General features: G+C 36.1%; 1 protein-coding gene across 1 annotated transcript in view; it reads right to left on the bottom strand.

Annotated features, from left to right (window-relative positions):
- Positions 1–553: 553 nt before the first annotated feature.
- MDGA2 (MAM domain containing glycosylphosphatidylinositol anchor 2) overlaps positions 554–24,860 on the bottom strand; it is an 841,090-nt gene continuing 816,783 nt past the window's right edge. The window contains exons 17-19 of the mRNA XM_065871677.1: positions 14,664–14,794; positions 3,316–3,421; positions 554–642 (exon numbers count right to left, since the gene is read on the bottom strand). Of these exons, the coding sequence (XP_065727749.1) occupies positions 554–642; positions 3,316–3,421; positions 14,664–14,794 (326 nt within the window). The remainder of the gene's footprint in view (positions 643–3,315; positions 3,422–14,663; positions 14,795–24,860) is intronic.

Genomic DNA, 24,860 nt, shown 5'->3' with positions numbered 1-24,860 from the left:
TGTAAATAATTCTGAGTTCAGGTTATTTTCAAGGAATGGTAACAGCCAAAGGTAAAAGGGCCTACATTTATTTAATTCTCTATGCAAAACCTTCTCAAAAGGAAAATAAATGCCAGCTCTTCACGTACCCTGTTTACAGTGAGGTTTTTGTTGGCAGGCCATTAGGTTTCCATGGTAACAAGCAAACTATTCATTTGAAACAAAACCAGCCATGACTTTGTGCTTTGACAAGGATTTCTATAGCTTTTTTTTTTTTTTTTTCGAGTTCAACCAGATGATCAGATGACGCTGTAATCTTTTTAGCCACAAAAGCACCTGAAGGTCTCTTCTCTACTCAGGTCAAGATTTTCTTTTATTTGTAGTGCGGAATAAGTTATATTTCCATGATGTCTTTTTATCCCCAGTGCTTAAAAAATTTGTTTTTATTATTTTATTTTGAGTCAGTAGTCAGTGGAGGAATCTTTGGTAGTTTGTTTTTTCAATGTCCATTTACAAAGACTCTTTCTTCATGCCAGTGCCTGGTGAATCTTTTATAGCCTCTGCCAGGGTAAGGTCACCTTCGAGGACTTAAGATAGAGATGAGGACGATAACCGGAAAAAGCCATATATGTACTAAAATTCCAACAGCACCATCAACGGAATCTAAAGACAAGGGAAGTAAATGCCAAGAAATCATTAAAAAGGAGAGTAAGTATTCCATGTAGCTACCAATACAACTTCGGTGAACAAATAAAACAATTTTAGTATATGGAAGATATTTTTGGAAAACACTTGTTTTTTGGTTTGTTTTATTTATCAGCTTCACTTCCAAGACAAGTGAAAAGGAAAATAACTTGAATATATGGTGAGACATTTGATAAAATTAAAATATCTTCAGATTTTAAATTGATATGCTATGCTACGAAAACCTGTTCAGAAGATATTTATGTGAGTCTATGGCTGAGCTCAACCTCAGAGTTCTGCTAGCCACATGAAGGCATGCACACATAGAAAATTCCCCAAAATCTAAAAGTTCAGCTTCTTTTTTTTTTTTTAAGCTTTCAGAAATGTTTAAGCTTAAAGACCACTGAGAGAAAAACTACCCTTTATGAAAACCTGGTAGGGATTGTTATGGGTGGAGAAATTAACTACTGCAAACAGTGGATTATACATATCAGGATCAGTCTATTATCTAGAAATTGGGTAAATAATTTTCTCCTTAGTGTAATTTTTAAAAGTGCTATGAAGTCCATTCTAACTAAAAAATCTCTTTCACCAATCTGCCTTGAGATTCCTACTGTAGCTGGTATTTCGAGTAAAATTCATGTACAGATGATACCTCTTAGAAGGTATAGCTTACCTAGGAGGACTAACATAGGCAAGCCCAATAATTCATTAACCTACCTTAAGTTACAAAATGGCTCTCACCTAGGAGTGAGCTGGGTTTTGAAAATGAGAGACAAACAGTCTCAGCTTTTGATAGTGTGGCCATAGTACTACATTTACTACTGGAGAGGGGGTGGAAGCCTGAGAAGTTTAGGAAGAGGCCTTTGGCCTCCACGCTGGTTTGTACTTAGAATTTAACATTAGTTTAATATTCCACAAACACTATTCATCAAAATGAACTTAATAAGTTATAGTCAAACAGATACAAATGTAGCAGAGTATTTTCTCATACCAAAGAAAATATTTTTGTTCAATTAGAATTGTTTCCTCTGATTTACAGAGGCTAAATAAAAATACCTCCAATAAGTATAGATATATCTTACTTGAAATAGTCACACTTTTTCCTGGATTTAGTAGTTTAAGAGAAGAAAACTGATTATGAAAATGTTCTATTGTATAACAATAAAGTGCCTATGGGTTTTCATAGTCATTTCACTGTGGCTACATTTCTGCTTTCTCCTTTTTGGGGAGTAAATTATGTTCTCTTGCTTTCCTCATTTGGAAAGTTTAATTCTATTTATACTAATTTTCAGTGATTTAATTATCAAAATGTAAGATTTCTTTATCAGATGGTAACTATCTTCAGTTAATATAGTGTGTGTTACTATCACTGATTCATGTTGTGAAATTCAAAAGAAATCCCTTTTTCCTCTGAGAAGAATGCTTGCTTTTCTGTGCATTTGACAAACTTACTTCATTTGGATATAGCTGCTGGTTTTCTAAAGAAAAATTAGCCAGACACAGGGAGAAACTTTTACTAAAATTGTTACTTGAAATGCTAAGTGTAATGACAAGAAGGTGAAAACTATGAGCAAAATGGCTCATTGTTATGCACAATCTTAGTTTTTGTCTCCTAACAATGTTTAAAAATGTCAGTTCATATGAGCAATCACTGGGTAGTTGTACAAATGACTTTCAACATCCAGACTGATATAATTTCTCACTAACTGTACTCAATTAACAAAGACCCTGATTTGCTATAGACTTATACAAAGTGGATTTTCATGCTCTTTTTGTAAGTGCTAAATAATTGAGTTATTTGTATGTATTTAGTTTGATTAAAACCTCTTTAAATGACCACAAAATTAAAGATTCTAGGTGGCCCTACGAAAATCCTTCAACTAAGAAGAATTTTTCATAAGTATAATTTTAGATTTCTCACCTTCACATGAATAGTACAATGAGGATTTTAAGAAACAGCCCAACACATAATTCTGATGCTTTTTTGCATTATTTATAATTTTTTATTTATAGCTCTTTTACTAAAAATGGATTTTTGGTGAAAAACATACAATTTGAAGATATCATTATACCATAATATTCAAACCAGAATAAAAAGTGAAACCAAATTACTAAACAAGATTGTGAGGCAGGTATAAGAAGATTAATTATACCAGCAAAGAATTAGGCTGCTCCATTACTTAATATATATACTAAGGCTCTTCACAATATTGAATCTGTTAAAATGGTTGGCAAAAGTTAGACCTACAAAATACATTCATAAACTCGGAGGAATAAAAACAGCCATGGCTATATAAATGTGTGCTGAGTATATAGATTAGCCAAATATTTTAATAAAAGTGAAAAAAACCCTCTGAAATTAATAATATAAATTAAGAATATTTTAAAATCTTAATTAAAAACCAAAGTGTGCTTGCCTTACATAGACCTAAATCAAAATTACTTTTATTTTAGGTCAAATAACTGAGTTCAAATGCCTACCATCAGATTTAATACTTTGATTTTAAAATATAATTAAAATTTTAGGGTCTCATGCATAGGAAATTTTTAAATAAACTAAAAATAAATTAGTTTTAACAATTAGACCTCATTAGTTTGTCATTACGTTACTTTAACATCACACCAACTGATCCAAGAAGAGACACTTACTCTTAGTCGTTAAGTCTTGTTTTGCACATTCTCCTTCTGCAATTGATACATCATCAATGGCAATGTCACCTTCTATGCCAGGACCTCGAATACCTTCAAAAATGAGCTACAAATATGAATAAAACAAACCTAAATGTAGGGCTTTGATGTGCAGATGAATTTTTATTGAGAAATCGAGGAGACAAACCTAAAACTGACAACAATCCTGGCATCATTTATTATTGATGGCCTTCAGAATTCTTACTTGCAAAAAACATAAACTTTCTCAACAAAACCAATAGGATTTTCCTTGTATAGCATAGTTTTCCATATGACAAGCTCTGTGTCAATTTTAAAACAAAACTAAACTTAACTGAATAAAAGCAGCTACTATTACAAATCGTATCACTTTTTGTTTTCAGAGGTAAAGAAAAGTTTTTCTCTGAAATATTTCTCTGAAATAGATTCCCTCCAATGTTTTCTAAACATATCCCATAACACTGGTTTTCTAGAAATATTTTATGGATGAATGAGTTCCGGTTTCACTGCGACAGTATTATGTTTAATGAAGCACAGAGCAAGGGTTTACCATCTCTGTAAAACTGTTTGATCTCTTGCAAATACAGTGAATAAATTCATCATATTCCCCATATGCTTTGTTTCTAAACCCTTGAAGATATTTATGGGTTTACTTATGTTGAGTGTTTAGCGGCAGACCTTTGAATTTCCAGTATCTAGAACAGTGGTTGGCACTGAGGTAAGACATTAGTGTTGAAAGAATAGATGAATGAAATAAGTCTCCATTTATCACTAAATTCTAGAATCAAGGTCAATATAAGGACAATTAGCAAGTTTTTTTTTTTTTTTTAAAGAAGATGTTGGGGGTAGGAGTTTATTAATTAATTTATTTATTTTTGCTGTGTTGGGTCTTTGTTTCTGTGCGAGGGCTTTCTCTAGTTGTGGCAAGCGGGGGCCACTCTTCATCGCGGTGCGCGGGCCTCTCACTATCGCGGCCTCTCGTTGCAGAGCACAGGCTCCAGACGCGCAAGCTCAGTAGTTGTGGCTTACGGGCCTAGTTGCTCCGCGGCATGTGGGATCCTCCCAGACCAGGGCTTGAACCCGTGTCCTCTGCATTAGCAGGCAGATTCTCAACCACTGCGCCACCAAGGAAGCCCCAATTAGCAAATTTTTATTTCATTTTTATAGAAATAAGAGTCTTCTAAAATTTTGTCTTATATCACAATTACTCCTTGCTTCCAGTAAAACCTTTTAATTCTTTTGATACTAAAAAATAACCTATGCATGTAGTGATTATATTCCCAGAAAAATTTCTACATACCAAAATGAAATACCTACTTTGTTTTTTCTGAAGAAAAATTAGCCTAATAACTGTTTTCAACATCAAACTAATGTGTGCATTTTAATACAATTTCTAGTCTATTTCACTGCAACAAATTGGAGTAAAAGTCTGTTTTTATCAATGCCAAAATTTTTGTTTTTCAAAGTATCTTAATATGACTCCTTAAAGGCAAATTTGTGATGAATTTAAGAGAACTTACACTACTTTTGTGAAGGCTACCATTGTTCTCTGATATGCTATCATAATTTTATCAATCGAAATCTCTAAGTAGGAGAGTAGAGGCATTAGTTACCACCTTTTGTATTGAGTCCTTTCCCCCACTTAAATATGGTCTATAAGAATAATTTTCATGATAGGAAAAAATTTGATAAGAGAAAAAGATTTGGGAAGTTTTTATTATTATATTTAATTTGTGTAGAGAGGGTTTCCTGCTTACCTATGTTGAGATAAGTATGTTAATAAAGAGTGTCCAAAACCATTTCTTTGAAAGGCATCCAATTTGTCTTGTCACTGAAGCCAAAATAAAATGGCAAACCAGAGTTAAAATATTTAGAACTAAATTGGCAGTATATGAATTCTCCATCCTCAGATGGAATCAGGAATGAAGCATTAATTTGGCTGCCTGGAAATGATAACTTGCATTTGACTTAGGGTGGTGTTTTGGAAGGTATCTGGGTAGTGGCTACACAGCCCTCAGAGGACTATTTAAATTGCAAGAGAGAAGATTTAAAAAAAAAAATGAATGGTATAAAAATTCAAGAGCACTGAATTTGGAAAAGGAGAAGTCATTTTAATGGCTGCAGAATAGTCCATGTCATGGATGCAACAAAATTTATTTAACCAGCATGTATTGTTATTGTTAGACATTAAAATTATTTTCAGTTATTCTGAACAAGGCTGAGATGAACAAGGCTGAATTTCATCTGATTATTACACACAATTATTATATGGTTCTTTAGGGTCATTATAAATTGCCCCTATCAGCAGTCTATCTGTGAGAAGGCATCGCCTTTTTCCTAACCATGGGTTTTTAAGTATTTGGGTATTTTTTTCCTTTTTTTGACATGTGCTGCTTACCTGGTAGAGAATCAATGTTAAGAGTAAATCAATAGTATTCCCACCCCCTTCTTAGTTTCAGTCATGTGATGCTGAGTCTTCTCTCCTGAAGATAACAACATGAATGGAATGTTATCTTGGAGAAAGTCAGAACTCAAAGATTCATGCTGTAAGAGTCTGATTCCACAAAATCAAATATTTTCCACCATGCCCCCAAGACTAATACTTTACTTAATGAAAGTGGAGGGCTGTCATCACAAATTTTTCTTTTACGCAGTTCTTTTAAAGGACTGAATGGAAGAAAATGTAGATTTCTCCCTCCCAGTCAAGTTTAATTCTGGAAGGAAGCAGGAATAAGAACGTGTTAGTCAGAAAAATTTGGTATGGTGAAGAGGAAACCTCTTCAAACACCAAGAGTTTTAATTTTAAGAGATGGAGTAGAAAGAGAAAGGGAGTAAACACTGCTTGTACAACAGAATACAGGGTTTGTAATGTGGCCATGGCAAAGATAAGAGGATTGCATTCCAGTATGATTTGTGTGCGAAGTGAGATGTTGGTGAAAAGGCTAATACGGGTAGGTTAGAATGTTCTGCACCTGCTCACACTTGAAATCTAAAGAGATGAAGCTGAAGTCATAATCCTTGCATTGGGAAGGATGCTGGAGGAACACGCTTGAGAGACATGGATTTTTCCATCTTAGGTGTGTAGAGGTGAGTAGACAATAAAATTATCCACAGTTTTTCTTATTTAAAGTACACAATTATTTTCACTTAATAAGTTGCTGTTACCTGGAGATAAGTGTCAATATAAAATAATGGCATTATTTTAAAATTCAAAATTAAAATGTCTAAATCATCAAAATCATTCCTGAACCTTTCAAAGCTTCTTTCCCTGGAATGATCTTGCCATTGCTCAAAGCATTTCAAAACTTCTGTTACTGACTTTAAAGTATTAAACATTCCTACTTTTCCTATTAATTTTCTTTTTCTTTCCTTCTTTCTGCCTCGCTGTGCAGCTTGATCAAAAACCCAAGGTTGAACCTAGGCTTGTGCTAAAAACAAAAGTCTTGAAGCAGCGAGGTTGTGAAGGATGCTGCCACCCTTCTTTTGTGGTCAGATTGAGAGGGAGTGTTGGGGAGACTTTGGTGGTAAACATCAGAGAGTAGACTGACTGATGGAATTTAATATGTGTGCTGCCTGCCTACTGGCAACATGTTGACCGCAAATGTGTAGTTGGCTGAACAGCAGAAATACAAATCAACAAAAGTTGAATTGTCTTATGTACAGAGGGCTGCCTCTATCTAGAACATTCTTTTATATGAATACTTCATCCCTCGGTGATCCTGATGAAGTGTTACAGTAATAAAAGCTGATTGATTTGTAAATCTATTATTTACATTTATCTGCACAACTATAGATAATACAGTTTGTCTCTGAATAAAGCAATTTGATTACTTTCCAAGCATAGCAGTGTTTTAGTTATTGTGTGGAAATAAATCAGAGAATTAGTAGTAGTTATTACTGGGATGATAAAAATAACTTTTGACAATCAAACTCTTGGCACAGTTATATAATTGGTACTTTTAATATATATTTGAAATCTTATGATGATAGGGAATCCAATCCAATAGGCTAGAGAAATACCGTAGTCTTCCTCAGGGTCCTATTTGAACATGAAGAAAGAAAAAGGTACTGCGTAGTTGTTGGCTTGTTTCCTTTTAATTTCCACAGAAGCTTTGTTATTGGGAAGATATAGATTGTTTTTTAACTCATTTGACTCATACAAAGAAATATTTATTGCATTGTTCTGTTTATGCTCTTAACTCCAACTAGAATTATTATAACACGATTTTATAGATTCTAATAGACTTATAAACGGCTTTGAGATGAAGACCTAGAGGGATATTTTCTCCTTATATTGTTTTTGACTATGAGATAGATAACAGAAATAAAATGCATAGGTATTAAATTTAAATAATGTACCTTGGCCAAACTTTCAAGTGCTTTTAAAAATAAATCCTTGGTGACAAACATCTTTTTTCTCAAATACAAAGATGAGAAACTATAACAGTCCATTATAATATGATGTATCTCAACTTGGAAGATGTGATCTGTATGCAATGAAAAAAGTCTGAATTACATTCACTCAGAGAAGAAACACTCTCTAGTTTAATAGATTAAATATGTCATATTTTAATGAAGTACCATCATGATTCTGACTACAATTACATTACAAGGATAAGACTATGTTCTTTTCCTCTTCAATACTTCTGAAATGCATTTGGCTTAATTGCCTTGAAGACCGAATTAATGGCATCTAGATTCTCAGGGAGAAAATGTTGACGTTTAGGTCTCCTAAAAAGAGTGTTCAAATTGTGCAAAACCTGTTCTTCTCACATAATCACACTGATCTTACTTAAAATGGTTTCCCTTAACTGAAACAAGTTTAAAATTGTAACGTTTTCACAGTGTGTGCCTGCAATTCAGCAAATTTAATATGCAAGAAATACTGCATGATCAGAAAATTAATTCCTGGTGAGTAACTGCAAGTGGGAGTTTAAAAAATGTACGTGAATTTCTGTATTAGAATTACACTACACAAAACTATTTCAATTGACAGTTTCTTACATTTATTTATAATGCTTTAAAGCATGTAGATATAGATGTCAATATATAGGGAGATACAGATGATGCTGTAAAGGTTTATGTTCAAATATAATTTCTCAGAAAGGGAGGAAGAGCTACATGTAGCACTAATGAGTAAAAGTAAATGGGGAGTCAAAGACTACAACACACTTCTGATGATGACTCAACATTAATAGTGCCTCTGCAAATGTTTTCTTTCTGACAAGAGACATCGCTTCTGATCATTACTGCTAAGGCAAAGCCAAAGTCTTGGAATGCAGTTTGAAAACTGACAGTGTACATCACTTGGAAAAACTTTAAGATGTGAATAAATTTGAAAATAGCTATTAACATTAATAATTTTACCTTTATTTTATTACTGGTTCAGCAAATAATTAAACTATCCTTTATTTTTATTTTTATTTTTTCCCTCTTACCTGTAAAGAGCAGAACTATCCTTAACCAGTACAGAAGAGATTTGAAGAGAGGTAACATAATAAACCAGGTAGGAAGCCTAAGCTTTTTCTCTGGAGAAACTATATAAATATTAACACTGAGTTTAACTTCACAAGACTCTGCCAGTCCAATTTGCTGGATAAATGTCAGTTGGTTGTTAAAGCTTCTAATCTGAAATAATAACATGAGATTTTGACTGTTGGCAAAAACAAAAAGAACTAGATCTCATTGTGAATTGCAATTAGAAAATGTTTTCAATAGTTACTTCAGGAGCCATCATCATGTTTATAATTGCTCCGGAATTTGGCTTAGAATGTCAGATATGTATCTATGTGAGCATGTAATGTCTACTAAGGAGGATGATATTTTCTGGATTATTATTATTCATAGAAATATATAAAGGCAGCATGATGTAATGAGAGCATTATAATCTCTTTCCCAATCCATATTTAATGTTAAGGATTTGTGTGATTTAAGATAAATTGTCTCAAAACATACTTTCAAATCTTTAAATGAGGATATAAGAAGATCTCCAGAATTCTTTTCGCCTATACCTAAGAAAATGTAAAGACAGTATTATAACGTCTCTATACTTTTCCCTCACAAAACATTTGGAATGTACTGTGAAAGAAGTAAAGCATTTAAAAGGATAGTTAAATATTTTCCCTGGTGTAGGATATAAAATAAAAGTGACATTCTAAGACTAACACCATATTAATTTTACTTTTTTGGAAATTTTTTCCCTAATCCTTCTGAATCCAGCTAAATATATTTTCCTCACAAGTACCGATCATGCTAAATTAATTCTAGAAAAAGAGCCCCAAAAGAAATTTCAGTAGGAGAAAACTTCTATTTGCCTGAAAAAGTACTACACAATAATTTGATTTTCAGCTAAGCAAACTAATTGGACACACTGAGACAAAGAACTTTGCAAGTGGTTGTTTTTTTAAAGGGTTTATGGATCAAACTAATTTGAAGGCATACAACTCCAAACAAATCATAAAATGTGTCAATGTAACAGAGTCTCAAAATCACTTATATTTCATTTAAAATTCTGAGAGGTAAGAGATAACCTTTCCACTTGAATTAAAGACATCCTAGAATGCCACAAATCTACATTTGAATAACGTTAAAACTTCTCACAACTTAATCTGTACAGTAATATATTCTATACTTTTCTTTGCCATGCTTTTCTGGTAGGCATCATATACCAAAGCAAGATTTTTGAAAAGCTTGATAGTTTATAAATGACTTTTTTGTTTGTTTGGTTTTTTTGCAGTATGCGGGCCTCTCACTGTTGTGGCCTCTCCCGTTGCGGAGCACAGGCTCCGGACGCGCAGGCTTAGTGGCCATGGCTCACGGGCCCACCCGCTCTGCGGCACGTGGGATCCTCCCCGACCAGGGCACGAACCCGTGTCCCCTGCATCGGCAGGCGGACTCTCAACCACTTCGCCACCAGGGAAGCCCTATAAATGACTTTTGAAGAAAAATATACTTTGTCTGAAAAAAGTTGAAAACAACAAGAAATTGAAAACAAAATTAAATTTAAAAAATGGGGTAGGATGGTGCAGTTGCATTTCCTTGAACAATCAAGATTTATGAAATGAAAGTCCTTAGCCAATGGACCTAGAAATATCTCAGAGAAATAAGGACCTAGAGATCCAATATAAAAATATGGTTTTATTTATCTTCATTTCCCATTGGTAATTTAAATAGTTTAGAAATTCATTGATTCAAAATCTTCATTTTTGGATTGGCTTCCAGCCAGGATAGAGTAACAGAAACCAGATTTATCTTCCCAACTGAAATAACCAAATAACCGGACAAAGTATATGAAAGAATGGTATTCAGGACACTAGCCATCAGGTAATGAAGAACAGTGAACCCCTGAGTGATAGAAATCAAACAAGGTTTACCTTATGACTGCCCTATACAGAATTTATAGACTATGGTGAAAGCAGAACAAAGGTAGAGCCTGGTAGATAATCTGGGTTGAGGCGATAGAGCTGAGAGTCCAAGGAATCCAAGGCAGCTAGAGTATGCAGGGTAGAATACAGGCCAAGAAAGAATTGCAGAGAAAGAGACATCTGCAGAGGGTACCCCTCAAGTATTCAGCAAAGTCCTGATCAGGCCTTGAATGTGAGGAAACTGCCTAAGACCTGGGAAAGACCCAGGGGGATGCATTTAATATAACAGTGCCCAGCTAACACAGAACTTGGGAAACCTAATTCATGAGGCATTGGGTAGAGTACTCAGAAGACTTTTGCCTCAGTATTGAGAAATAATCAGCCTGATATCAGACACTGTTCTAGTCTCATGTAACAAATCTTAAAAGCAGAAACAAAAATTATCAAGCTGTTTCCAAGTAACTAAACTACATCACAAATAAGCTCAAGAATAAAGAAACACAAAAATACCCAGCAACTACGAAGGTAAAATTTACAATGTCTGACATCCAGTCAGACTACCAGACATGTAAAGGAGCATGAAAATAATGACTTGTAAAGATGAGAAAACATCAATTAATCAAAACCAACCAAGAACTGGCATAGATGATATCGTTAGCAGACAATGACATTAGACAGTTATTATAATTGGATTTAATAGGTTCAAAACATTAACTTAAGACATGAAATGTATTTTTAAAAAAGATTCAAATTGAACTTACAGAGATGGAAAGTATAATGGCTGAGATGAAAAATACACTGAGTAGGACTGAAAGCACATTAGACATTGCAAAAGAAATGATTAGTGAATGTGAAGACAGTAGGTTATTCTATAAATTGTGAATAGTGAAATAATTTTAGATAAGATGGTGGTTTTCCCAATTTCCTTACTACCTTATGCAAATTTCTTTAGAGTGGGCACTCTCTGTAATGACAAGTCTACTGGACTTGACCTCCTTTCCAATTTGAGAATCACAGTCTTTCAATTCTGCGAGCACCAAACTTTCCTGGATCTCCTTTCTTATAACTCTAAAAAACACTACTTAGGATCAAGCTCCTCTTCCACAGTTCATGTTAATGATTGATTAGTGTTCTGTGTGGTTCCACTGTCTTTAATCACTGTTCACATATGTACACTTTTCCTTGGAAATATCAACCACTCCCAGAGTTTTAGGCAGCACATACAGCTTAATGACCTACACAAATGTTTGTCCCCAAAGCTTCAGAAAAACATATGCAATAACCTTCTGCACATCTTTTTTTTTTTTTTTTTTGGTACGCGCGCCTCTCACCGTTGTGGCCTCTCCCACCGCGGAGCACAGGCCCCGGACACGCAGGCCCAGCGGCCATGGCTCACACGTGGGATCCTCCCGGACCGGGGCACAAACCCGCGTCCCCTGCACCGGCAGGCGGATCCCCAACCACTGCGCCACCAGGGAAGCCCTACCTTCTTCACATCTTTAAGAGGATATTCCACAGGCATTTTATATTAACATGTCCAAAATAGAAGTAACCATAATCATCCCTGAAGCTTGTCTCTTTTCCTCTTTTTGTTATTTAAGGTAATGGATAAAGTAACAGACATTACTCAAGACACCCCAGTTAGAAGCTTCTTGGTCATTCATGGCTACTTCCCAAATTCCCAACATAAAAATGTTCTGCTAGTTTTTATGCCTAAGTATATCTTGAAACCATCCTCTTTTCTTCATACCACTTCCCTAGTTCGTCCTTTCAATATCCTTTATGTGGATTTTACGACAGTGTTCTAACTGGTTTGCTGGCCCGATTTTATCTCCTTGAATCATCTTCCATACAACAACCTAAGTGATGCACCATGTCATCCCCTGAGTAAAATCTTTCCATAACTCCCCAGTGTCTATGCTCTTGAGGTTCCTTAACCTCACTTCACATCAGTCTTTGATTTATTTTTGTGTACCAAATTCCAGATAAACGTCTCTCTGTTTCTCTGACAAATCCTGTGATGTATGACCTCCATGTCTTAGTTTACTCTGAACTCTGCTGCAATATTAATATTAGACCTTTTTCTACTTTGCAATCCCTCTCTTCAGGTTTCACCCCATATAACAGGCTTTTCTTGACTCTCCTCCATACTCTTCTTGTTGATTAGGTGTGCTCATAGAAACTTGTGCATATTTCTATTACTGCAATTATTACAGTATGTGATGTATGTGTTTAGATGTGTATTTCCACCAATCTGAGGTAAACAATCACTATGAAATCTTCATGGCTAACAATGTGCCTGGCACACAGTAGTGGCTCAATAAGTATTTATTGTACTGTTGTCTGTGACAATAAATGATTGTCTTGAAGGTACTCAATAAATATTTACTAAGTTGATGTCTATGGCAATAAAGGATTATCCTGAAGGAAACAATATAACTAGTCCCTTAAATACTTACTTTATATGTATTTGACTTAATAATTTTGTGTTGGTAAGGCAGTGACATAGGAAGCAAAAATATGTCTAGAAGAACATCATTTTTTAGAAAGAAAGGTTCTTTGATGCCTATAGGGGTATGTACGTTTTAATATTAAGGTTACTTTTATCAGTAATGCTTTGGAGTTCTGTCGTCCCAGTTTAATTTGGTTTAATGATATGTTGCTTTACATTCAACTTTTTTTTTTTTTTTTTTCTTTTTGCGGTATGCGGGCCTCTCACTGTTGTGGCCTCTCCCCTTGCGGAGCACAGGCTCCGGACGCGCAGGCTCGCCGGCCATGGCTCACGGGCCCAGTCACTCCGCAGCATGTGGGATCTTCCCGGACCGGGGCACGAACCCGTGTCCCCTGCATCGGCAGGCGGACTCGCAATCACTGCGCCACCAGGGAAGCCCTACATTCAACTTTTTAATTCTCTCTTCTTATTCTTTTTTATTCTCTATTCAACTTATTTTATTCATTTTTACTCAATTATTTTATTCTTCATAGAAACAAAATAATTACTAGGATCTATGAATTGAGTTGCTTTTATGTGTTTGTAGATAATCAGCTAGGATTTACTCCATTATTCTTTACCAGAGTGAAAAAATGAGTGCATTTTTATCATCCTGGTTAGTTTTAGAAGTGTAATTTATAAATCAGTCATTAGAATTTTATAGATTAAGTTACAAGAAGATAGCATTCCACCAATTGAAAATTGGCATAATTGAAGCTCTCTGAATTTCTATACCCTTACTAAATGCCATGAAATGCAATTAAGAAATCCCCAGTAGAAAAACATACTCAGCCTGAGTATATAAAATACATATATAAAGTTACTAAAATCACTAAAACTACATTATTTTCTCCACTAAAATAGTTTATGAAAAACTTTTTCTAGCCATGATGACCATTGCTATAATCATTAAAATTTTTATTATAGATTTGCAGCTAATTCTCTTAATCCTATCTAAGCCTGTCTTCTTTTCTATATAAAAACAAATAAAAGTAACTTGTTTAAAGTTCTCTAACTTTGATAATCAAAGTAATAAATTACTAAAATGACATTACCTCAAAGAGACACATTTTGCTAAAGTATACAAAATTCCATCAAGTAAAATTCAAACAGATTAATTGAGAATTGATCATCCAGCTTCCTTTATTATAAAAATCTATGTTGTTTGTCTTCAAGGAAAAAAATACACATATACGATTTTATAGAAACAAATTATGTTTTCTCCAGGCAAATCACTTGAATTCAGATAGACAATTATTCAAACATATTACTTGATAGATGTTAATTAATAAGAGAAAAGGACATTTTCTCTTTATAAAACAACTTTTAGAACTAAAGGAAAACTTAATCATGTGATATTTGTGATGCTCATGTCAGAATTTTTGCATACTCATTCTAATTTTGCTCAAGATCTGCCTTTAACATTATGCTCAAGTGCAAAAATATATCTGCAGACATGATTGCTCTTTTCTTACCTGAAATGAAGTAATTGGATATATATTAACATGTGCCTCATTCCATCGTTGTCCTTTATTCCCACTTGAAGACCACAGTGGATTCTCTATCGTTGTCTGCCCTTTCAAACGTAGATAAACATTTAAAACACCTAAAAATAACAATGAAATTTTATTTTGTATATTTGCTTTGGCTTCATGTTTGTTTCTTCTTGACTGAACACTTGTAAATTATTAAAAATGAAATTTCACAGAACACTCCAGTGTCTCCTCTTCTCTTCCCCTCTCATTTCCAATCTTGCTCTTAGGACGCCTGGCATATGTGGCAGGTCTCCAGAAATGATCACATCTTAATCCCTAGAACCTGTGAATGTTATCTTATATGGCAAAAGAGACTTAACAGAGGTGATTAAATTAAGAATTTTGAGATGGGAAGATTATTCCAAATAACCTGAGTGGGTCCTAAATATTATCACATATATCTTTCTTTTTAAGTGGAGGGAGAAGGAGATTTGATACAGGAGAGAAGGTCATGTGAAAGACAGATAAGATGCAACACTGATGGTTTTGAAAATGAAGTGAGGAACCACAAGCTGAATACAGTTAGTCTCTAGGAGCTAGAAAAGACAAGTAGACAGATTCTCCCCTAGAGGCTTCATAAGGGAGCAGCTCTGCTGACATCTTTGGTTTTTAATTAATTTTTATTGGAGTATAGTTGCTTTATAATGTTGTGTTAGTTTCTACTGTACAGCAAAATGAATCAGCTATACATATACATATATTCCCTTTTTTATGGATTTCCTTCCCATTTAGGTCACCACAGTACACTAACTAGAGTTCCCTGTGCTATACAGTAGGATCTCATTAGTTATCTATTTTATACATAGTATCAATGGTGTATATACATCAATATCAATCTACCAATTCCTCCCACCCACCCCCATTTCCCCCTTGGTATACATTCATCTGTTCTCTATTTCTGCTTTGCAAATAAGATCATCTATACCATATTTCCAGATTCCACATATATGAGTTAATATATATGTTTTTCTCTTTCTGACTTACTTCACTCTGTATGACACTCTATAGGTCCATCCACATCTCTACAAATGACACAATTTTGTTTCTTCTTATGGCTCAGTAATATTCCATTGTATATATGTACCACATCTTCTTTATCCATTCCTCTGTCAATAGACATTTAGGTTGCTTTCATGTCCTGGCTATTGTAAACAGTGCTGCTATGAACACTGGGGTGCATGTGTCTTTTTGAATTATGGTTTTCTCTGGGTATATTCCAAGGAGTGGGATTGCTGGGTCATATAGTATTTCTATTTTTAGATTCTTAAGGAACCTCCATACTGATTTCCATAGTGGCTATATCAAGTTACATTCCCACCAACAGTGCATGAGGGTTCCTTCAGAAGACTGAGGCAAAAGTCTTCTTAGTACTCAACCCTCAGAATGGTAGAAAGTATTTGCAAACGAAGCAACTGACAAAGGATTAATCTCAAAAATTTACAAGCGGCTCATGCAGCTCAATATCAAAAAAACAAACAGCCCAATCCAAAAATGGGCAGAAGATCTCCTATTCTGAGGGTTGTCTTTTCATCTCATTTATGGTTTCCTTTGCTGTGCAAAAGCTTTTAAGTTTCATTAGGTCCCATTTGTTTATTTTTGTTTTTATTTCCATTTCTCTAGGTGAGTCAAAAAGGATCTTGCTGTGATTTATGTCATAGAGCGTTCTGCCTATGTTTTCCTCTAAGAGTTTTATAGTGTTTGGCCTTACATTTAGGTCTTTAATCCATTTTGAGTTTATTTTTGTGTATGGTATTAGGGACTGTTCTAATTTCATTCTTTTACATGTAGCTGTCCAGTTTTCCCAGCACTACTTATTGAAGAGGCTGTCTTTTTGTATATTCTTGCCTCCTTTATTAAAAATAAGGTGACCATATGTGTGTGGGTTTATCTCTGGGCTTTCTATCCTGTACCATTGATCTATATTTCTGTTTTTGTGCCAATGTCATACTATCTTGATTACTGTAGCTTTGTAGTATAGTATAAAGTCAGGGAGCCTGATTCCTCAAGCTTTATTTTTCTTTCTCAAGACTGCTTTGGCTATTTGGGGTCTTTTTTTTTTTTTTTTTTTTTTTTGTGGTACGCGGGCCTCTCACTGTTGTGGCCTCTCCCGTTGCGGAGCACAGGCTCCGGACGCGCAGGCTCAGCGGCTCATGGCTCACAGGCCCAGCCGCTCCCACGGCATGTGGGATCTTCCCGGACCGGGGCACGAACCCATGTCCCCTGCATCGGCAGGCGGACTCTCAACCAGTGCGCCACCAGGGAAGCCCTATTTGGGGTCTTTTGTGTTTCCATACAAATTGTAAAATTTTTTGTTCTAGTTCTGTGAAAAATGCCAGTGGCAGTTTGATAGGGATTGCATTGAATCTATAGATTGCTTTGGGTAGTAGAGTCATTTTCACAATATTGATTCTTCCAATCCAAGAACATGGTATATTTCTCCATTTGTTTGTGTCATCTTTGATTTCTTTCATCAGTATCTTATAGTTTTCTGTGTACAGGTCTTTTACCTCCTCTAGGTAGGTTTATTCCTAGATATTTTATTCTTTTTGTTGCAATGGTAAATGGGACTGTTTCCTTAATTTCTCTTTCTGCTCTTTCATTGTTAGTATAGGAATGAAAGAGATTTTTGTGCATTAATTTCATATCCTGCAACCTTACCAAATTCACTGATTAGTTTTAGTAGTTTTCTGGTAGCATCTTTGGGATTCTCTATGTATAGTATCATGTCATCTGCAAACAGTGACAGTTTTACTTCTTCTTTTCCAGTTTGGATTCCTTTTATTTCTTTTTCTTCTCTGATTGCCATGCCTAAGACTTCCAAAACTATACTGAATAATAGTGGCGAGAGGTGACACCCTTGTCTTCTTCCTGATCTTAGAGGAAATGCTTTCCGTTTTTCACCATTGAGAATGTTTGCTGTGCATTTGTCATTTGTGTTTTTGTTTATGCGAGTATGGCACATAAATACTGAAAAGCAGAAAAGACAAAATCATCATTAAATTGACCAGTCAGAGGTAGCCTCCTTAGTATTTTGCTGTATGTTGCTTCAGTTTTTTTTTTTAATGTATATCTGCATATGTAATATTGTATGGTGTAAAGTAGTTTATTCTTCAGATTTTTAGAGCAATTTTGTCTAATTCTTTATACATAAGACCACGTGTATTCATATTATACACAAATGTATAAATATGAATACCCAATTTTTAAACAACAAAAAAATCTACATTCTTCACATAATAGTTGTCACTTTCTAGCTGGATGACCTTGTCTTGATCTCTTAATCTCTCTGCCTCAATTTCCTCATCAGGTAAGTGATGATGATAATAGTAACTAGCATAAGTTTTTTGGGGAAAATTAAAATGAGTTAAAGTATGTAAACCATAAATTATGTCTCAAACATTATCTTCACTATATTTTATTATCTATCAAGATTCAAATAATATTCTCTATTTCTCTCTCAGTGCAATAGATTATATTAGTACATTTCATGATGTCGAACTATGACTATATTACAGGAATAATTTTACTTGGTATAGGACTACTATTTTCTTATTATGGTTGATTTAATTTGCTAGTATTATATTTAGAAATAATGCATATATATTGTATTTAGAAATAATGCATGTATATACAACTTTATCCAGCTTTGTTTTCTTATCTTTCCACTTTGCAAGATCACTTTTTGCTTCAGAATCTATTATCATCTATCTTTTTCCCCTTCAGTGTAAGAAATAAAATCAGTACCTCCTTGGTACTGATTTATTTTCCATAGTGTAGATTCTGTTCTTCTGTTTCTAATGTCATCTTTATCCAGCTGTATTGTTTATGATGTTACATTCTTCTCTGATCTCATCAAGCTCCCCTTTATTTTAGTCTTTTATCCAGTTCCTTCTTTTCTTGGTCCACTGTTTTAACATTCTTATCTTTTTTTGTCTCATAAAGTTCATATTCCAATTTTATTGACAATCTAAAGCATATACTGTACAAATTTGCCTTCCCCTGAACTGTCAGTAATTCTTCTTCAACAATATGTGCTTTTTTACTGTGTGCATGTTAGCCTCTTTTTATACTGTGGAATCTTTAATCGAGCCTGATTTTCTCTCTCTCTCTCTCTTTTATTTTCTTCCTCTTTATTCATCTTAAATAGTACTTAGTAATCTTGTGGCATTTTCCTCAAAACTACTAATGGGGCTTCTTTTATATGCACAGGATGGGTGTGGATTTTGTTAGCTCGTCCTCTAAGATCTAAAGCTGGAGGCCAGGTGAACGTGAGGTTTCACTACTAGATAAAGATTTAACAATCTGAGAATAGTGGAAAAGCATTTGTACCTTGAGCCTTTTAAGAGTTGAACTTTCTGGGGTTTTGCCTCTGTGCTCAGTGAGTCATTGTGGCAGGGAGTAGCTTTCTGAATCCATCTTTCTATTTTCTATTTTGGACACTCAATGGGGCTCAGTTTTTCTTGCTTGCTGGTGCTGGTTTCTTGTACTTCAGAAAGGCAATTTTGTGCCAGAAGGAAAAGTCACCACAGCACATATTTCTGTGTGATGTCATTACATTATATTTTAAAACATTAATCCACAATAGGGAGAGATCCCAAGGAAATCAAGCTCAAATAAAAATAAATTGTGAAGGCAGGGGGGAAGATGGTGGAAGAGTAAGACGCGCAGATCACCTTCCTCCCCACAGATACATCAGAAATACATCTACACGAGGAACAACTCCTATAGAACACCCACTGAATGCTGGCAGAAGACCTCAGACCTCCCAAAAGGCAAGAAACTCCCCACGTACCTGGGTAGGGCAAAAGAAAAAAGAAAAAACAGACACAAAAGAATAGGGACGGGACCTGCACCAGTGGGAGAGAGCTGTGAAGGAGGAAAGGTTTCCACAAACGAGAAGCCCTTTCGCGGGCAGAGACTGCGGGTGGCAGAGGGGGAAGCTTCGGAGCTGCGGAAGAGAGCACAGAAACAGGGGTGCGGAGGGCAAAGTGGAGAGATTCCTGTACAGAGGATCGGTGCCGACCAGCACTCACCAGCCCGAGAGGCTTGTCTGCTCACCCGCTGGGGCAAGGGGGTGCTGGGACCTGAGGCTCAGGCTTCTGTCGGATGGCAGGGAGAGGACTGGCAGCGTGAACACAGCCTGCAGGGGGTTAGTACACCACGGCTAGCCGGGAGGGAGTCCAGGAAAAGGTCTGGACCTGCCGAAGAGGCAAGAGACTTTTTCTTCCCTCTTTGTTTCCTGGTGTGCGAGGAGAGGGGATTAAGAGCGCTGCTTAAAGGAGCTCCAAAGACGGGCGCGAGGTGCTGCTAAAAGCGCAGACCCCAGAGCAGGGCATGAGACGCTAAGGCTGCTGCTGCTGCAGCCACCAAGAATCCTGTGTGCGAGCACAGGTCACTATTCACATCGCCCCTCCGGGGAGCCTGTGCAGCCCTCCACTGCCAGGGTCCCGGGATACAGGGACAACTTCCCCGGGAGAACGCACGGCGCGCCTCAGGCTGGTGCAACGCCCTGCTGGCTTCTGCCGCTGCAGGCTCGCCCCGCACTCCGTGCCCCTCCCTCCCCCCAGCCTAAGTGAGCCAGAGTCCCCGAAGCAGCTGCTCCTTTAACTCCGTCCTGTCTGAGCCAAGAACAGATGCCCTCCAGCCACCTACATGCAGAGGCGGGGCCAAATCCAAAGCTGAACCCCAGGAGCTGTGCAAACAAAGAAGAGAAAGGGAAATCTCTCCCAGCAGCCTCAGGAGCAGCGGATTAAATCTCCACAATCAACTTGATGTACCCTGCATAGGTGGAATACCAGAATAGACAACGAATCATCCCAAATTGAGGAGGTGGACTTTAAGAGCAAGATATATTATTTCTTCCCCTTTTCCTCTTTCTGTAAGTGTGTATGTGTATGCTTCTGTGTGAGATTTTCTCTGTATAGCTTTGCTTTCATCATTTGTCCTAGGGTTCTGTCCGTCCGTTTTTTTTCTTAATAATTACTTTTTATTTTAATAACTTTATTTTACTTTTATCTTACTTTATTTTATTTTATCTTCTTCCTTCCCCCCTTCCTTCCTTCCTCTTTTTCTCCCTTTTATTCTGAGCCCTGTGTATGAAAGGCCCTTGGTGCTGCAGCCAGGAGTCAGTGCTGTGCCTCTGATGTGGGAGAGCCAACTTCAGGACACTGGTCCACAAGAGACCTCCCAGCTCCACATAATAACAAACGGCGAAAATCTCCTAGAGATCTCCATCTGAACACCAACACCCAGCTTCACTCAACAACCTGCAAGCTACAGTGCTGGACACCCTATGGCAAACAACTAGCAAGACAGGAACAAAACCCCACCCATTAGCAGAGAGACTGCCTAAAATCATTATAAGGCCACAGACACCCCAAAACACACCACCAGACATTGACCTGCCCACCAGAAAGACAAGATCCAACCTCATCCACCCGAACACAGGCACTAGGCCCCTCCACCAGGAAGCCTACACAACCCACCAAACCAACTTTAGCCACTGGGGACAGACACCAAAAACAACGGGAACTACGAACCTGCAGCCTGCAAAAAGGAGACCCCAAACACAGTAAGATAAGCAAAATGAGAAGAAAGAAAAACACACAGCAGATGAAGGAGCAGGATAAAAACCCACCAGACCTAACAAATGAAGAGGAAATAGGCAGTCTACCTGAAAAAGAATTCAGAAAATAATAGTAAAGATGATCCAAAATCGTGGAAATAGAATAGAGAAAATGCAAGAAACATTTAACAAGGACATAGAAGAACTAAGGAGGAAACAAGCAATGATGAACAACACAATAAATGAAATTAAAAAGATTCTAGAAGGGATCGATAGGAGAATAACTGAGGCAGAAGGACAGATAAGTGACCTGGAAGATAAAATAGTGGAAATAACTACTGCAGAGCAGAATAAAGAAAAAATAATGAAAAGAACTGAGGACAGTCTCAGAGACCTCTGGGACAACATTAAACACACCAACATTTGAATTCTAGGGGTTTCAGAAGAAGAAGAGAAAAGGAAAGGCACTGAGAAGATATTTGAAGAGATTATAGTTGAAAATTTCCCTAATATGGGAAAAGAAACAGTTAATCAAGTCCAGAAAGCACAGAGAGTCCCATACAGGATAAATCCAAGGAGAAACATGCCAAGACACATATTAATCAAACTATCAAAAATTAAATACAAAGAAAACATATTAAAAGCAGCAAGGGGAAAACAACAAATAACACACAAGGGAATCCCCATAAAGTTAACAGCTGATCGTTCAGCAGAAACTGTGCAAGCCAGAAGGGAGTGGCAGGACATATGTAAAGTGATGAAGGAGAAAAACCTACAACCAAGATTACTCTACCCAGCAAGGATCTCATTCAGATTTGATGGAGAAATTAAAACCTTTACAGACATGCAAAAGCTGAGGGAGTTCAGCACCACCAAATAAGCTCTACAACAAATGCTAAAGGAACTTCTCTAGGCAAGAAACACAAGAGAAGGAAAAGGCCTACAATAACAAACCCAAAACAATTAAGAAAATGGGAATAGGAACATACATATCGATAATTACCTTAAATGTAAATGGATTAAATGCTCCCACCAAAAGACACAGATTGGCTGAATGGATACAAAAACAAGACCCTTATATATGCTGTTTACAAGAGACCCACTTCAGACCTAGAGACACATACAAACTGAAAGTGAGGGGATGGAAAAAGATATTCCATGCAAATGGAAATCAAAAGAAAGCTGGCATAGCAATTCTCATATCAGACAAAATAGACTTTAAAATAAAGACTATTACAAGAGGCAAAGAAGGACACTACATAATGATCAAGGGATAGATCCAAGAAGAAGATATAACAACTGTAAATATTTATGCACCCAACATAGGAGCACCTCAATACATAAGGCAAATACTAACAGCCATAAAAGGGGAAATCGAAAGTAACACATTCATAGTAGGGGACTTTAACACTCCACTTTCACCAATGGACAGATCATCCAAAATGAAAGTAAATAAGGAAACACAAGTTTTAAATGATACATTAAACAAGATGGATTTAATTGATATTTATAGGATATTCCATCCAAAAACAACAGAATACACATATTTCTCAAGTGCTCATGGACCATTCTCCAGGGTAGATCATATCTTGGGTCACAAATCAAGCCTCGGTAAATTTAAGAAAATTGAAATTGTATCAAGTATCTTTTCCAACAACAACGTTATGAGACTAGATATCAATTACAGGAAAAGATCTGTAAAAATACAAACACATGGAGGCTAAACAATACACTACTTAATAACGAAGTGATCACTGCAGAAATCAAAGAGGAAATCAAAAAATACCTAGAAACAAATGATAATGAAAAAACGAGAACCCAAAACCTATGGGATACAGCAAAAGCAGTTCTAAGAGGGAAGTTTATAGCAATACAATCCTACCTTAAGAAACAGGAAACATCTAGAATAAACAACCTAATCTTGCACCTAAAGCAATTAGAGAAAGAAGAACAAAAACCCCCCAAAGTTAGCAGAAGAAAAGAAATCATAAAGATCAGATGAGAAATAAAATAGAAATGAAGGAAACGATAGCAAAGATCAATAAAACTAAAAGCTGGTTCTTTGAGAAGATAAACAAAATTGATAAACCATTGGCCAGACTCATCAAGAAAAAAAGGGAGAAGACTCAAATCAATAGAATGAGAAATGAAAAAGGAGAAGTAACAACTGACACTGCAGAAATACAAAAGATCATGAGAGATTACTACAAGCAACTCTATGCCAATAAAATAGACAACCTGGAAGAAATGGACAAATTCTTAGAAATGCACAACCTGCCAAGACTGAGTCAGGAAGAAATAGAAAATATGAACAGACAAATCACAAGCACTGAAATTGAAACTGTGATTAAAAATCTTCCAACAAACAAAAGCCCAGGACCAGATGGCTCCACAGGCGAATTCTATCTAACATTTAGAGAAGAGCTAACACCAATACCTCTCAAACTCTTCCAAAATATAGCGGAGGGGGGAACACTCCCAAACTCATTCTATGAGGCCACCAACACCCTGAAACCAAAACCAGACAAAGATACTACAAAAAAAGAAAATTACAGGCCAATATCACTGATGAACATAGATGCAAAAATCCTCAACAAAATACTAGCAAACAGAATCCAACAGCACATTAAAAGCATCATACACCATGATCAAGTGGGGTTTATTCCAGGAATGCAAGGATTCTTCAATATATGCAAATCAATCAACATGATACACCATATTAACAAATTGAAGGAGAAAAACCATATGATCATCTCAATAGATGCAGAGAAAGGTTTCGACAAAATTCGACACCGATTTATGATAAAAACCCTGCAGAAAGTAGGCATAGAGGGAACTTTCCTCAACATAATAAAGGCCATATATGACAAACCCACAGCCAACATCGTCCTCAATGGTGAAAAACTGAAAGCATTTCCACTAAGATCAGGAACAAGACAAGGTTGTCCACTATCCCCACTGTTATTCAACATAGTTTTGTAAGTTTTAGGCACAACAATCAGAGAAGAAAAGGAAATAAAAGGAATCCAAATTGGAAAAGAAGAAGTAAAGCTGTCACTGTTTGCAGATGACATGATACTATACATAGAGAATCCTAAAGATGCTACCAGAAAACTACTAGAGCTAATCAATGAATTTGGTAAAGTTGCAGGATACAAAATTAATGCACAGAAATTTCTGGCATTCCTATACAATAATGATGAAAAATCTGAAAGTGAAATCAAGAAAACACCCCCATTTACCACTGCAACAAAAAGAATAAAATATCTACGCATAAACCTACCTAAGGAGACAAAAGACCTGTATGCAGAAAATTATAAGACACTGATGAAAGAAATTAAAGATGATACAAATAGATGGAGAGATATACCATGTTCTTGGATTGGAAGAATCAACATTGTGAAAATGACTCTACTACCCAAAGCAATCTACAGGTTCAATGCAATCCCTGTCAAACTACCACTGGCATTTTTCACAGAACTAGAACAAAATATTTCACAATTTGTATGGAAACACAAAAGACTCCAAATAGCCAACGCAATCTTGAGAACGAAAAACGGAGCTGTAGGAAT

This window comes from Phocoena phocoena, chromosome 2, assembly GCF_963924675.1.
Source record: "Phocoena phocoena chromosome 2, mPhoPho1.1, whole genome shotgun sequence".
NCBI classification, from domain to species: Eukaryota; Metazoa; Chordata; class Mammalia; order Artiodactyla; family Phocoenidae; genus Phocoena; species Phocoena phocoena.
This window is presented reverse-complemented; position numbering and strand designations above follow the sequence as displayed.